The sequence below is a fragment of the Scyliorhinus canicula genome, chromosome 2, assembly GCF_902713615.1.
Source record: "Scyliorhinus canicula chromosome 2, sScyCan1.1, whole genome shotgun sequence".
Taxonomy (NCBI): domain Eukaryota; kingdom Metazoa; phylum Chordata; class Chondrichthyes; order Carcharhiniformes; family Scyliorhinidae; genus Scyliorhinus; species Scyliorhinus canicula.
Window position 1 is genome coordinate 204,174,583 of NC_052147.1, and position 12,444 is coordinate 204,187,026.

Consider the following 12,444-nt stretch of genomic DNA (forward strand, 5'->3'; position numbering starts at 1 on the left):
TAAGGAGATTACTAATGAATGTCATTTATAGATATTGTATACAAGAAAGGACCATCAAGGCACAGATCGGCCTCAGCAGTCACCTATATACCCTCGCAAACAAGCCAGACGTTGAACATGGTCACCTTGTCTCGAAGGAACAACAAGGGATCATCACTGATACACGGATACCACTCACAGATGTGTAATGACACATCACAGAAGCGAAACGGACTACAATTCCTATATATACACCAGAAGACCGTGTCAGTGTATTGAGCTTACTGCACTTGAAATGGAATGTACTGCCTAAAGGATGATGGAAACAGATTCAGTCGGAGCTTTTGAAAGGGAATTTAATAATTCCTTCCAAGAATTTAAATAAAAACTGAACTTTAGTGGGAAAAGAGTGGGGCATATGAGGATAACTGGAATGCTTTTCAAAAAGGCCAAATGGCCATTTCCTGTGGTATTCCACAATTGTGACAGTTTTCAACTGTGCCAGATGAATACGGGGGTGTGGTAGCTAAAAAATCTCGTTTTTTGGTATCAGCAAGCCCTGGAATTCAAGTCTAGGCTCTTTGGTTAAGAAACTAAACATAAACAAACTATATTTTTCACTGCATCCTGAAGACAAAGATAACAATTTACATGAATTGTACAGGTCAAAATTTCGAAAATACTATCCCACTATGGAAGGACTGCACAGAAATCAGACTAGCCTGACCAATAGAATGTATTTTCAAGAATGTCAAGGATGATACTACAAAGCCATAGAAGCTAAAATATGGAAATAGGCCTTTTAACACAAGAAGTCTCATCAACATTTATCCTCCACATAAGCCAATTGTCTTATTCACACTTTCCCATCTGGTTCTGCCATATATTCATCTCCTATCCAACCAATCTTGAATGATGACTTGGGGAGAGATATTCTGCCTGTTCATGCCAGTGGGACCTTCCGGTGCCGGCAATGGTGCCCCTCCACCGCCCGGATTCCCGGTAGCATGGGGTGGTTTCAATAATAAATCCCACTGACAGCGGTGGGGCCAGTAGATCCCGCCGTTGGCCAATGGTGGGCTGCCTCCCTCCATCAAGAAATACGTCACTAGGAGGCCAGAAAATCGAACCCTTGGTTTCTAGCTTAACCCCTGATCCTGGAATTAAATTCCATAGCCTCATGACTCTGTCATGAGAATTTTCACTGATTCCCACCACAGGTTCAATGTTAAACGGGCCTGGTAATTCTTGGAAACACTTAAACAAGAACCTGCTTTGCTACCTGATTTGATCTAGATTATGACCCACCTGTAGCTCACCTCCATTCAACTACTTTGTTCCATATTCTGACACACATACGGAACAAAAATCTTTCAATCTCAAACCTGAAAGCTCCCACTGTCCTGGAACCCACAGCTTCTTTGGGGGAACAAATTCCCAATTCCTCCTTGCCTCTGTGTGTAAAAGTGTTATTGCATTCCACTGCTTAAAGAATGAATATTACAAATATTCCCTCTTGTTCTGGACTCTTGCATTAAAGAAATGTTTCTGCCTTATTGAATCAGTTTATCACTCTCTAATGCCCTTGATTAGGTCCCCCCTCAAACTTTTAAAAATCAGGGGAATATAAGCCAAGTTCATGCAACCTTGTGCCGTAATTTAACCCGTTAAGCACTGAGAGAATTCTGTTGAATTTGCTGTTTGGCATCCTCCAAGGTTCAGTTCCCAAAACTAGACTGGCCAGAAGTCTGCACAACTGAAAGTTTCTCACTTTAAAATTCCAACCAGGTTGGAAACAGGATTAATCACCTGTTCCACAAAGGCATCACCCTGCAGAAGCTTGTGGTGGTGGTGGGGTGATCCGAGTCAGAAGCTTCATGTCTATCAAGCGCATACAGCTCCAAAGGACGTAATCATGGCCTAGCCCTAGGAGTGGAGGAGTTTCCCCTTTACCCCAACAGAACTATCGGACTAGATCCTGTTGATTTACTCATGCATTGTAGGTCGAGGAGTGTGCCTCCTCTCTCAGCAGTGCTGCAGAGGCTTCAGAGCTGTGGGCTCTCTGACTGCGAGGGCATCATCAAGAGCCTGTCCACCTTCCTTAGGAGGACAGCAAATGTGGAGGTAATTAATTAGGAGACTGCCTCCCAGAAGATTAATGCCACTGGTTGCACTGCCAGCAAGTGTAGGCTGGTTAACTCCATTTCATTCTGACGTTGGATCTCAAAGATGTCTTGAAAACTCAGTCCTTTATCTGTTACCAAACCTCCATGCAACTGATGGCCTGTGACAAGAAGACTGTTAAGAAAGGATCTTTTGCATTAGCAACAGAAGAAGAGAGTAAAAAAGTAAACAAGTTCTGCTACACCATTATAAATTAGGTCTCAGCGAGAGTATTGTGCTAAATTATGAGCATTACACTTTAGGAAGGTGCAGGACAGATTTACCAGAATGGTACCAGGGATAAAGATCTTTTGTCATGTGGAGAGACTGAAGGAGCTGGTGTTGTTCTCTTCAGAAGAGGGAAAGTTATGAGATGAGGTCTTCAAAATCATGAATGGTTTTGACAGAGTAGATGAGGGCGAGGCTGTTTCCAGAGACAGAAGGATCAGTAACGAGAGAGAGAACACAGATTAAAGGTGATTGGTAAAACAAGTAGAAGCGAATTGATATTTTAAAAAGGCAGCGGGCTGTTATGTTCTGTAACGTAGAACCTGATGAGTGGTGGATGGAGATTCAGTTGTAACTTTCAAAATGGAATATTTGAAGGGAAAATGTTTACAAAGCTATAGGAGAAGAGCCGGGGTGTGGGATTACTTGTACAGATCAACCACGTGTTGGCTCAGACACAATGGGCTGAATGATTATCTACCATAGAACATAGAACATAGAACAGTACAGCACAGAACAGGCCCTTCGGCCCTCAATGTTGTGCCGAGCCATGATCACCCTACTCAAACCCAAGTATCCACCCTATACCCGTAACCCAACAACACCCTCCTTAACCTTACTTTTATTAGGACACTACGGGCAATTTAGCATGGCCAATCCACCTAACCCGCACATCTTTGGACTGTGGGAGGAAACCGGAGCACCCGGAGGAAACCCACGCACACAGGGGGAGGACGTGCAGACTCCACACAGACAGTGACCCAGCCGGGAATCGAACGTGGGACCCTGGAGCTGTGAAGCATTTATGCTAACCACCATGCTACCCTGCTGCCCCAAACCATGTTGGATCATTCTAAAATTCTACGCCATAAAGTAACATCCCCTTTGATGACTTCCAGTGGCGACCATGGAATGAACGGTCGCACATTTGGCAGCTCCCGTTCATGGTGGTCTTTGTGTGGCCTTTAAGCCGGATTGTTACAGGAAATTTGGAGAGAAAGGGTGTAGAAGCAAGAACAGAAGAAAGGGACCTCCAGTTTAGGAGCTGCGGCCCAGAACTCATTGGAAAAGAACAAACAAGGCAGTGGTGGCGAGTGACGAGCGGACAATGCAAGTGGAGATAGCGGACGAACAGGGTTGGACCCTGTCAGCTCAGTGGTCGATGGACCAGTTAGTGAGCTTCTTAAATGAGAAGTGCACCCAACAACGGAAGGTGAGTGCAGAGGACCTGGCCCGGGTGGTGGACTCGAGATCAAGGCGGTGATCGACTGCGTGGAGACGAAACTGGCGGCCCAGGGTCAGGCGAACCAGAGGTTGGAGGAGCTTGCGGGGGAGTCCATCTCATCGGCAGCAGAGATTGGGATGCTGCGTGACCAGCAGAAGAGGCTGCTGAAGAAAGTGGAGGACAAGTAAAATCGTTCTCGGAGGCAGAACATTCGGATCGTGGGTCTGCCGGAGGGGAACGAAGGATCAGAAGCTGGTGCATATGTGGGGAAGATGTTGGAGAAGCTGCTTGGGGAAGGTGCATTTGATCGACATCTGGAGGTGGATCGGGCCCACAGGACACTGATGCACAAGCCCCAAGAGGGTGAGCCGCCAAGGGCGATGGTGGTGCGATTGCATCAGTTCCTGGACAAGGAACGCATTATGAGGTGGGCCAGGCAGACGAGGCGATGCACGTGGGAAGATGTCGAGATCCGGGTGTGTCAAGACCTGGAGGCAGAGTTCGCAAAGAGGACGGGGAGCTTTAATAAGGTTAAGTTGGCCCTGTACAAAAAGGGCATAAAGTTCGGACTACTGTACCTGACCCGCCTATGGGTGACCTATGGGGGCCGGGAGTGGTACTTTGGCTCGTCGGAGGAGGCAGCGGACTTCATGAAGGAGAATAGACTGACAGGAGAAGGAGGATCTTGAACTTTGACTGAGGAGAACTGAACTATGTTTTGTAAAATTTTGGATTTGTGTTGCTTGGACTTATTTCGGGGGTTTTGATTGTTTCTTGCTGGGGTTTTTTCGGTTCAGTTTGGGGTTAGTCTGGTATATAGTAATTTGTAAAGGGAGGAGGGGTGGGCCTTTGTGCTCGGACCTTGGGATGGATTGTTTGTTTGTTTTTGCTCCTTGCCTTTGTTACGACTGTTTGCGGGGGTGAGGGGAATAAGTGGAGGGTAGGATGCTCGGAGCCATGGGCGGGGGATGCCAGGCCAGCTGGGAAGGCTAGTTCACAGAAGCAAAGTAGGGGGTGAGCTGAAAACTGATTAGCGTAGGAGGGGAGATAGGTGGGGGAGTTGGGTGGGGTTGGGTGGACTGCTGACGGGGAGGGGACTTTCAGAGTGGAGGCGGAAGAGGGTTGATGATGGTGGTTGCCTGAGGGAGGCTCAGGGGAAGTGTGGGACATAGGCTGAAGACTAGGAGAGATTATGGTTGATCTGCTCCCCCGACCAGGCTGGTCACGTGGAACGTTCGGGGACTGAATGGGCCAGTCAAAAGGACCCGCTTGTTCGCGCATTTGAGGCAGCTGAAGGCAGACGTGGTCATGTTGCAGGAGACACATCTGAAGGTGGAGGAACAGATTAGGTTGAGGAAAAGTTGGGTTGGGCAGGTGTTTCATTCAGGATTAGACTTTAAAACGAGGGGGCTGAGAATCCTGGTCAATACGGGTGGCATTCGAGGTGGGGAAGGTAGAGGCGGACCTGGGGGGAAGATATGCTATGGGTAGTAGGAAGTTGGAGCGAATGGCCATGGTATTGGTGAATATATATGCTCCAAACTGAGATGATGCTGAGTTTGTCAGACGGGTGCTGGGGAAGATCCCAGATCTGGATTCATATCGACTGATTATGGGGGAAGATTTCAACACGGTCCTCGATCCGAGGCTGGATCAGTCGAGTTCCAGGGGTTATGGAGCGCATGGGGGGTTGGGGGGGGGGGGGGGGGGGGGGGGGGGGGGGGGGGGGCAAAGAGAGGGCATGAAAGGATCTCAACAAGGAAAGCCCAGAGATGCTTCACTTGTCCAAAAAGAGCAAGAGGATAACTAAGGAAAGAGTACGGTCAATTAGAGACCAAAAGGGTTGTGTGTGTGGGGAGATGGAAGACTTGGAGATGGTTCTTAATGATTAAGGGACAAGCAGGCATGATATTTAAGGAGGAGTGTGAAATATTCCACTGAACAAGCATAAGGGAGATTAAACTCGAGAGTTTAACACCCTTCAAAGGAGATAAATCATAAGGCCTGGATGAAATATCTCCCAGGCTACAAAGGGAATGAGGGTGATCATTATTTTCCAATCCTCTCTGGCTACAGATGTGGTGCCGGACAAGTGCTAAATTTGTACTGTTATTAAAGAGGATGCAAGGGATACACCAAGTAATAGATCAGCCAGTCCAAATTTAGTGGTATGCAAATTGTTTGAAAACATTCTGACAGTATAAATATTTGGAAAGGCAGAGATTAGTTAAAGATTTGTTAAAGGAAGATCATGTCTGACTAATTCATTTTTTTGAGGAGGCAATAAGGAGAGTTAATTAGGTTAGTGCATTTGACGTCGTCCACATGGATTTTAGAAAGGCCTTTGACAAGTCCCACACGGTAGACTGGTCAAAGGGAAAGTGGCAAGTTGTATCCAAGTGGTCGGAAGCAAAAGGTTATGGTTGGCATGTATTTGCATGACTGGATGGCTGTTTCTGGTGGGGTTTTCCAGGACTCAGTGCCAGGTCCCTTGCTATTCACAGTTTATGTCAATGATTTAGGTGGATTGAAGTGTAGGGAGCATGATTAAGAAGTTTGCAGATGCCATGAAAATTGCTTACGTAATTGATAACGATAACAAAACTGTTGACAGTAAATGTCAGGTGGGCAGAAAAAAGGGTAAATGGAATTCAATCTAGAGCGATATGGTATGGGGCAAGAGATTTAGAGGGGATTGGAGGGGGAAAAAAACTTCACCCAGAGGGTGGTTGGAGTCTGGAATTCACTGCCTGAAAGGGAGGTAGAGGCAGGAACCATCGCATTTCAGAAGCATTTAGATGAGAACTTGAAACACCAAAGCATACAAGGGTACGAACCAAGTGCTGGGAAATGGGATTAGTATAGGTGCTTGATAGCCGGCACAGACATGGTGGGACGAAGGGCCCTTGTGCTGTAAAAATCTATGAGAAATGCACTTGGAGATGACTAACAAAGCAAGGGAATACACAAAAAATTGCAAGGTTCTGTCAAGTACAGGGGGACAGTAGTGCATGTGCACAGATCCCTGAAGGTAGCAGGACAAGTAGAAAAGGTGGTCAAGAAGGCATATGGGATACATTCCCATACTGGCTGAAGTACAACATACAAGATCATGGAGGTTATGTTCGAACTGTATAAAATACTAGTCAGACCACAACTAGAGTACTTTGTATAGTTCTGGTCACCACATTGCAGGAAGATTGTGATGTAATAGACAATGTTAAGTGATTCCACAACCAACGGATTAGATGCAAGCTCTGCAATTCTGCCATACCCAGTTGTAACAAGCAAACAACTCATTGGAGGAGGCGGCTCCATAAATATCACTTGTCCTGAAGATGAAAGATCTCAGCAAACCAGCACAAAAGACAAGGCTGAAGCATTCGCAACATTCTTCAGCCAGACGTACTGAATGGATGATCCATCTCAGTCTTCTCCAGAGGTCCCCAGTTCACAGATGCCAGTCTTCAGCCAATTTGATTCACTCCACCAGATATAAAGAAACGGGTGAAAGCACTGGATAACACAAAGGCCTGGGCCCTGACAATATTCTGCAAATGGAACTGAAGATTTGCATTCTAGAACATGCCAGCACCCCTAGGTCAGCCACAACACTGCATCTACCCAGCAATGTGGAAAATTTCCCAGCTGCGTCCTGTACACAAAATACAACCTGGCTAATTACCGCTCCATCAATCTACTCTTGATCATCAGTAAAGTGATGGAAAGGGGCATCAACAGTGCTAACAAGTGGCACTTGCTTAGCAATAACCTGCTCACCGATACTAGATTTAGGCACCTCCAGAGTCATTCAGTTCCTGACCTTATTACAGCCTTGGTTCAAACATGGACAAAAGAGTTGAACTCCAGAGGTGAGGTGAGAGTGACTGCCCTTGATATTAAGGCAGCAATTAAACGAGTGTGTCATTAAGAAGTCATTAAGAAGTAAAACTGGAGTACTTTAGGCCTAACCATCTCAGCTCCTTCATCAATGACGTTCCTTTCATATATGGTCAGAAATGGGGATGTTTGCTGATAACTGCACAGTGTTCAGTAACTTTGTGACTCCTCAGGTACTGAAGCAGTTCATGTCCAAATGCAGCAAGGCCTGAATTATATCTAGGCTTGGGTTGAGTGCTGGGCAATGACCATCTTCTACAAGAGAGGATCTAACCATTACCCCTTGACATTCAATGGCATCACCATAATTGAATTCCCCCACTATCAACATCCTGGAGTTACCATTAACCTGAAACTCAACTGGACTAGCCATACTAACACTATGGCTACAAGAGCATTTCAGAGGCTGCGAATCCTGCAGCGAGTAACTCACTCCCCAGAGCCTGTCCGTCATCGAGGCACAGGTTGGTCAGGAGTGTAATGGAATACTCTCCACTTGCCTGAATGAGTGCAGCTCCAACAACACACAAGAAGCTTAACACCATCCAGGACAAAGCAGCCCGCTTGAATAGTATCCCATGCACAAACATTCATTTCCTGCACACTGACACACAGCAGCAGTGTAACACCACTACAGAAACTCACAAAGGCTCCTCAGACATAATCTCTCAAACCCATGACCACGACCATCTAGAAGGACAAGAGCAGCTGATACATGGGAACCCCATCACCCGGAGGTTCCACTATAAGCCACACACCGAATAAAAAACACTCGAAAGGCCGCTGAGGAAAGTTAATGATGTTGCTGGGAACTGAAAACTTCAGCTAGTGCACTAAATTCTTTGAATACCTCAGGGGCAGGAATTTCTGATCAATTAAACTCGTTTTTTTTTTTTAAACAATGCAATTTGCCCAAAATTGGCCAAACCAGCTCAAAAGATTGCTGAGTTTTGAATTAAAATTACATCCAGTGCAAGTCAAACTCCTGCAATCTTTTGTGCTAGTTTGAAAAAAATCACTAGAAGCCAGTTCCATACACAGAACTGGCCACACCCATACCGAATTCACCACTGCTGCAGGTTTGCACTAATTACAGTTGTTTTCTTTGAGCGATCACTTAATAAATATTCTTTCTTTTAAGGAAGAAGGGCACTAATAGGCATGTTTTCAAAACTTTTAAATATAATTATCTTTTGATTTAATAGGAAACTGGACACCAACATAACTTTGGATCGGTTCTTCCCAGTTTAAAAAGAAAATCATGTTGTTATTCAAAATCAGGTGGTGGCCTGCACACTGATTAGGAATGTTGATTCTGTACTATTAAAACTGCATCAAGTTATCACTTCCAAATATAGCAAGAATTCTTTATTTAACTTTTAAAAAAATCTATTGTTACTGCTGCCAGATTTCACTGGTCATGATATATTTTACATTCAGCAACACTTTGCAAAATTTTGCTCAATTCGGAGGGTAATATATGCTTGGATCGGCAACTGGCCCAAAGCGGAAATTCCAGGCCAACATGTTTAATAATTCGGTTTTTCAATCTTTACCCACATTAACTCCTTTTCCAACTGTTCTTGGGTTTCCTCCTAACATTTTTAAATGCATTAAAAATGCACAGTGAAGCCTCCAGATATCACGGGTACAAGAGAAGGTTTTGTTACAGTAACTGTAGGGATTTTATAAATTATGAACACAAAAATTATTTTTTCACTCTCAAAATGTTACTTCTTTCAATAGACAGATACTGCTGATGCGAAACAATGTGGCACTTTGAAGTGGAAACAGTTTTGACAATTAAAATATTTATTGAATTGCATATTTTCGGTCTTACCACACCATAAGAGAATGTGTCACAGGTCTCAGCCACTGGCAGGCTCTGTATAACTTCTGGTGCCATCCATGGGAAGGTCCCCACCAGGCTCATGTGCGTTGTATGGGAGTGAAACCTTGAGGCACCAAAATCACAAATCTAGAGTAAAGCAAACAGCAGCTCTGTAAAGTATTCAAGCTTATAACTGTAGCACAACGCAACAAACTCAGGTGGAACTGTGATAACTCACCTTTAATACTTTGTCTGCAGCAACCACCACTAGATTAAACGGTAAAATAAAATGAAACAGATTAGATATTTCAGCTAGGACGTTTCTCTCATATGTCCAGAGTAGAAACAAAAAGAGCAAAAGTTTTTTGCGAATTAATCTTGTGCTCTTCGAGTTTCAGGGGGCTGAAAAACCAGTTGCAGCGGATAAATCGGAATGAACCCGCAATAGGCGCAATGTCCGTCTCTTGTGCTCCACCATTGTATTTAAATAAATAAATAATAATAATAGAACAAAAACAATCACTCACCTCTCAAACCCCAGACACTCCCTATGCCCCATCCATACCAACAACCTCCACCGAATCCCCAAGGATCCTCACACTCCCATGCCAACTTAGTACCCCTCTACCCACTCCAATTGCTTGCATACTGCCTATGCCAACTTAGAGCCAACTGATGCCCCCCACTACCATCTACAACCCTTTGCCCTTACTCCTTCCATGTTACTCACCTGGCATCTTTGAACAGTTAATTACAGATTTGACACTACCAGGGTAGCTTTGACAGCACTCAGACTTCCTGAATAGCCTTGACAGTTTAACACTCCATGATTAGCTTTGACAGCTGGACAACAACTTAATTTAACATTTCCTTGAAAGTGTGTCATCAATTTAACATTTCCTTGGCAGCTGGACAGTTTCTTAACAGTTCCTTCTTACAACTGAGTGAAGTACATAGAACATAGAACAGTACAGCACAGAACAGGCCCTTCGGCCCTCGATGTTGTGCCGAGCAATGATCACCCTACTCAAACCCACGTATCCACCCTATTCCCGTAACCCAACAACCCCCCCTTAACCTTACTTTTTAGGACACTACGGGCAATTTAGCATGGCCAATCCACCTAACCCGCACATCTTTGGACTGTGGGAGGAAACCGGAGCACCCGGAGGAAACCCACGCATACACGGGGAGGACGTGCAGACAGTGACCCAGCCGGGAACCGAACCTGGGACCCTGGAGCTGTGAAGCATTTATGCTAACCACCATGCTACCGTGCTGCCCGTAATTCTCTTTAAAGAATATTCCATGGCAAGGACTGATGTTATCCTTCAGTTTGAATTCAAGAAACATCCAAAAATGCTTTACAAGCTTTATTAGAATATTACAATGTTAAACTTTCAATTGTGGGCAATGTGTGCCTCACCTGAAAAATAACACATTTTTGAGTCCCAAAGACACTTTAAAAACATGATTTTTAAACATTGCTTTTGCTATTTAAAATCAGTCCACCCTGCATACATTCATTTATAAAGTTGTTTACTAAAGCATTTCTTTGAATAAAAAGTTACAGAAAGGATTTTAAAATGCTTTAATAGCTTACCATTTCGCGATTTGAGATCCCTGTGAATTACTTTTACCGGGGCATCCATATGTAAATAATGCATACCTGTAGGGAAAATATAGCAGATTTTCAGAAGATAACACAACAAAATGGATTAAATAAATTGCCACATGTCTGCAAAATACAACAACAAGGGTAAAGAAAGGCAAGGTGGCAGAAAACGTAATTGGTGAAATTTTAAACAGCTTATCGTTAGGCGAAGACCGACTTTGAAAAGCAGCCCACAGAGGAGAGAATGAAGTATCGAGGGATGAAAGTATTATAATGCTTCTAGGTTCAACTTCTTAACTCTGTTACAACTTGAGAGGGAAACTCTACTACATTTAGCCAAAGACCTGACATGGTATTCATATAAATCGATTCAGAAGTTCTTTCACTGGGAACACGGTATTAATATATTTTGGAGGCATGTACAATTGGGATCAGTTGATGAGACAAAGATGTGAATAAGTTTTAGTTCAGAGCCAAACTGAACGATTGGAATCAGAGTAGGAACATTGTTAGGTTCAATCCACTTAGGCTGATTGACATGAAGCGGGTAGAACTGGGCAATGTGTTTTTGACACGACGACTAGGAGCTCAACAACAAAGACATAGAATATACAGTGCAGAAGGAGGCCATTCAGCCCATCGAGTCTGCACCGACCCACTTAAGCCCTCACTTCCACCCTATCCCCCTAACCCAATAACCCCTCCTAACCTTTTTTGAACACGAAGGGCACTTTAGCGTGGCCAATCCACCTAATCTGCACATCTTCGGACTGTGGGAGAAAACCAGAGTACCCGGAGGAAACCCACGCAGACACGGGGAGAAAGTGCAGACTCCGCAGTGACCCAGCAGGGAATCAAACCTGGGACCCTGTCGCTGTGAAGCCACAATGCTAACCACTATGCTACCGTGCTGCACACGGTAAAGCAAGAAGGCAGTACAATGAAAGAAAGACAATGGAGGCGAGTGCAGTAGTCAACCATATTGAAAAACGTGCTAATTGGAGGGACTGCGATTTCAGTCAATACTGGTGTTGGTAACTTTAACTGAAGTGGTTTCAGTGCCGCCTGCTTACATTTTTCAACAGGACTTCTGAATATCAATCAGACTAGAAAGTCACCAGTTGAGAGTTAATTAGCTGAAATAAGCTAACTTAACTGAGCTTGGAGTCAAATGTAAAATTTTCCTGGCCAATGATGCACCATGCAATGTATTTACTCAAAGCTTTTAGAAGAGCAGATCATATCCCTGCTAAAACTAACGTAGACTGGAAAACCACATATAAAGGTATGACAGTAGGCGAGCACTTGGTAGTCGTTAAAGAATTAAAACATAATTTGCAACTAATATTCATTCTGTTGACGACCAAAAAACCCAAAGTAAAACGTGGTCCATCTGTGACAAAGAGGAGTTGAAGATAGAATTCGATCAAAGAAAGAGGTTTATGATGCAGCCTAAAATAATGGTGAGGCTGATGTTTGAGAGTAGTTTCGAATTCAGCAAAC

The 12,444-nt window shown here is 44.3% G+C and overlaps 1 protein-coding gene across 3 annotated transcripts in view; it reads right to left on the reverse strand.

The window, feature by feature from the left end:
- The window catches only part of LOC119961897 (mitogen-activated protein kinase kinase kinase 20-like), a 171,492-nt gene that overhangs the window by 131,248 nt on the left and 27,800 nt on the right, over positions 1 to 12,444 (reverse strand). For all 3 annotated transcript variants that reach the window (XM_038789395.1, XM_038789396.1, XM_038789397.1), the window contains exons 5-7: positions 10,930 to 10,995; positions 9,565 to 9,593; positions 9,336 to 9,473 (exon numbers count right to left, since the gene is read on the reverse strand). In XM_038789395.1, coding sequence (XP_038645323.1) covers positions 9,336 to 9,473; positions 9,565 to 9,593; positions 10,930 to 10,995 — 233 coding nt within the window. The remainder of the gene's footprint in view (positions 1 to 9,335; positions 9,474 to 9,564; positions 9,594 to 10,929; positions 10,996 to 12,444) is intronic.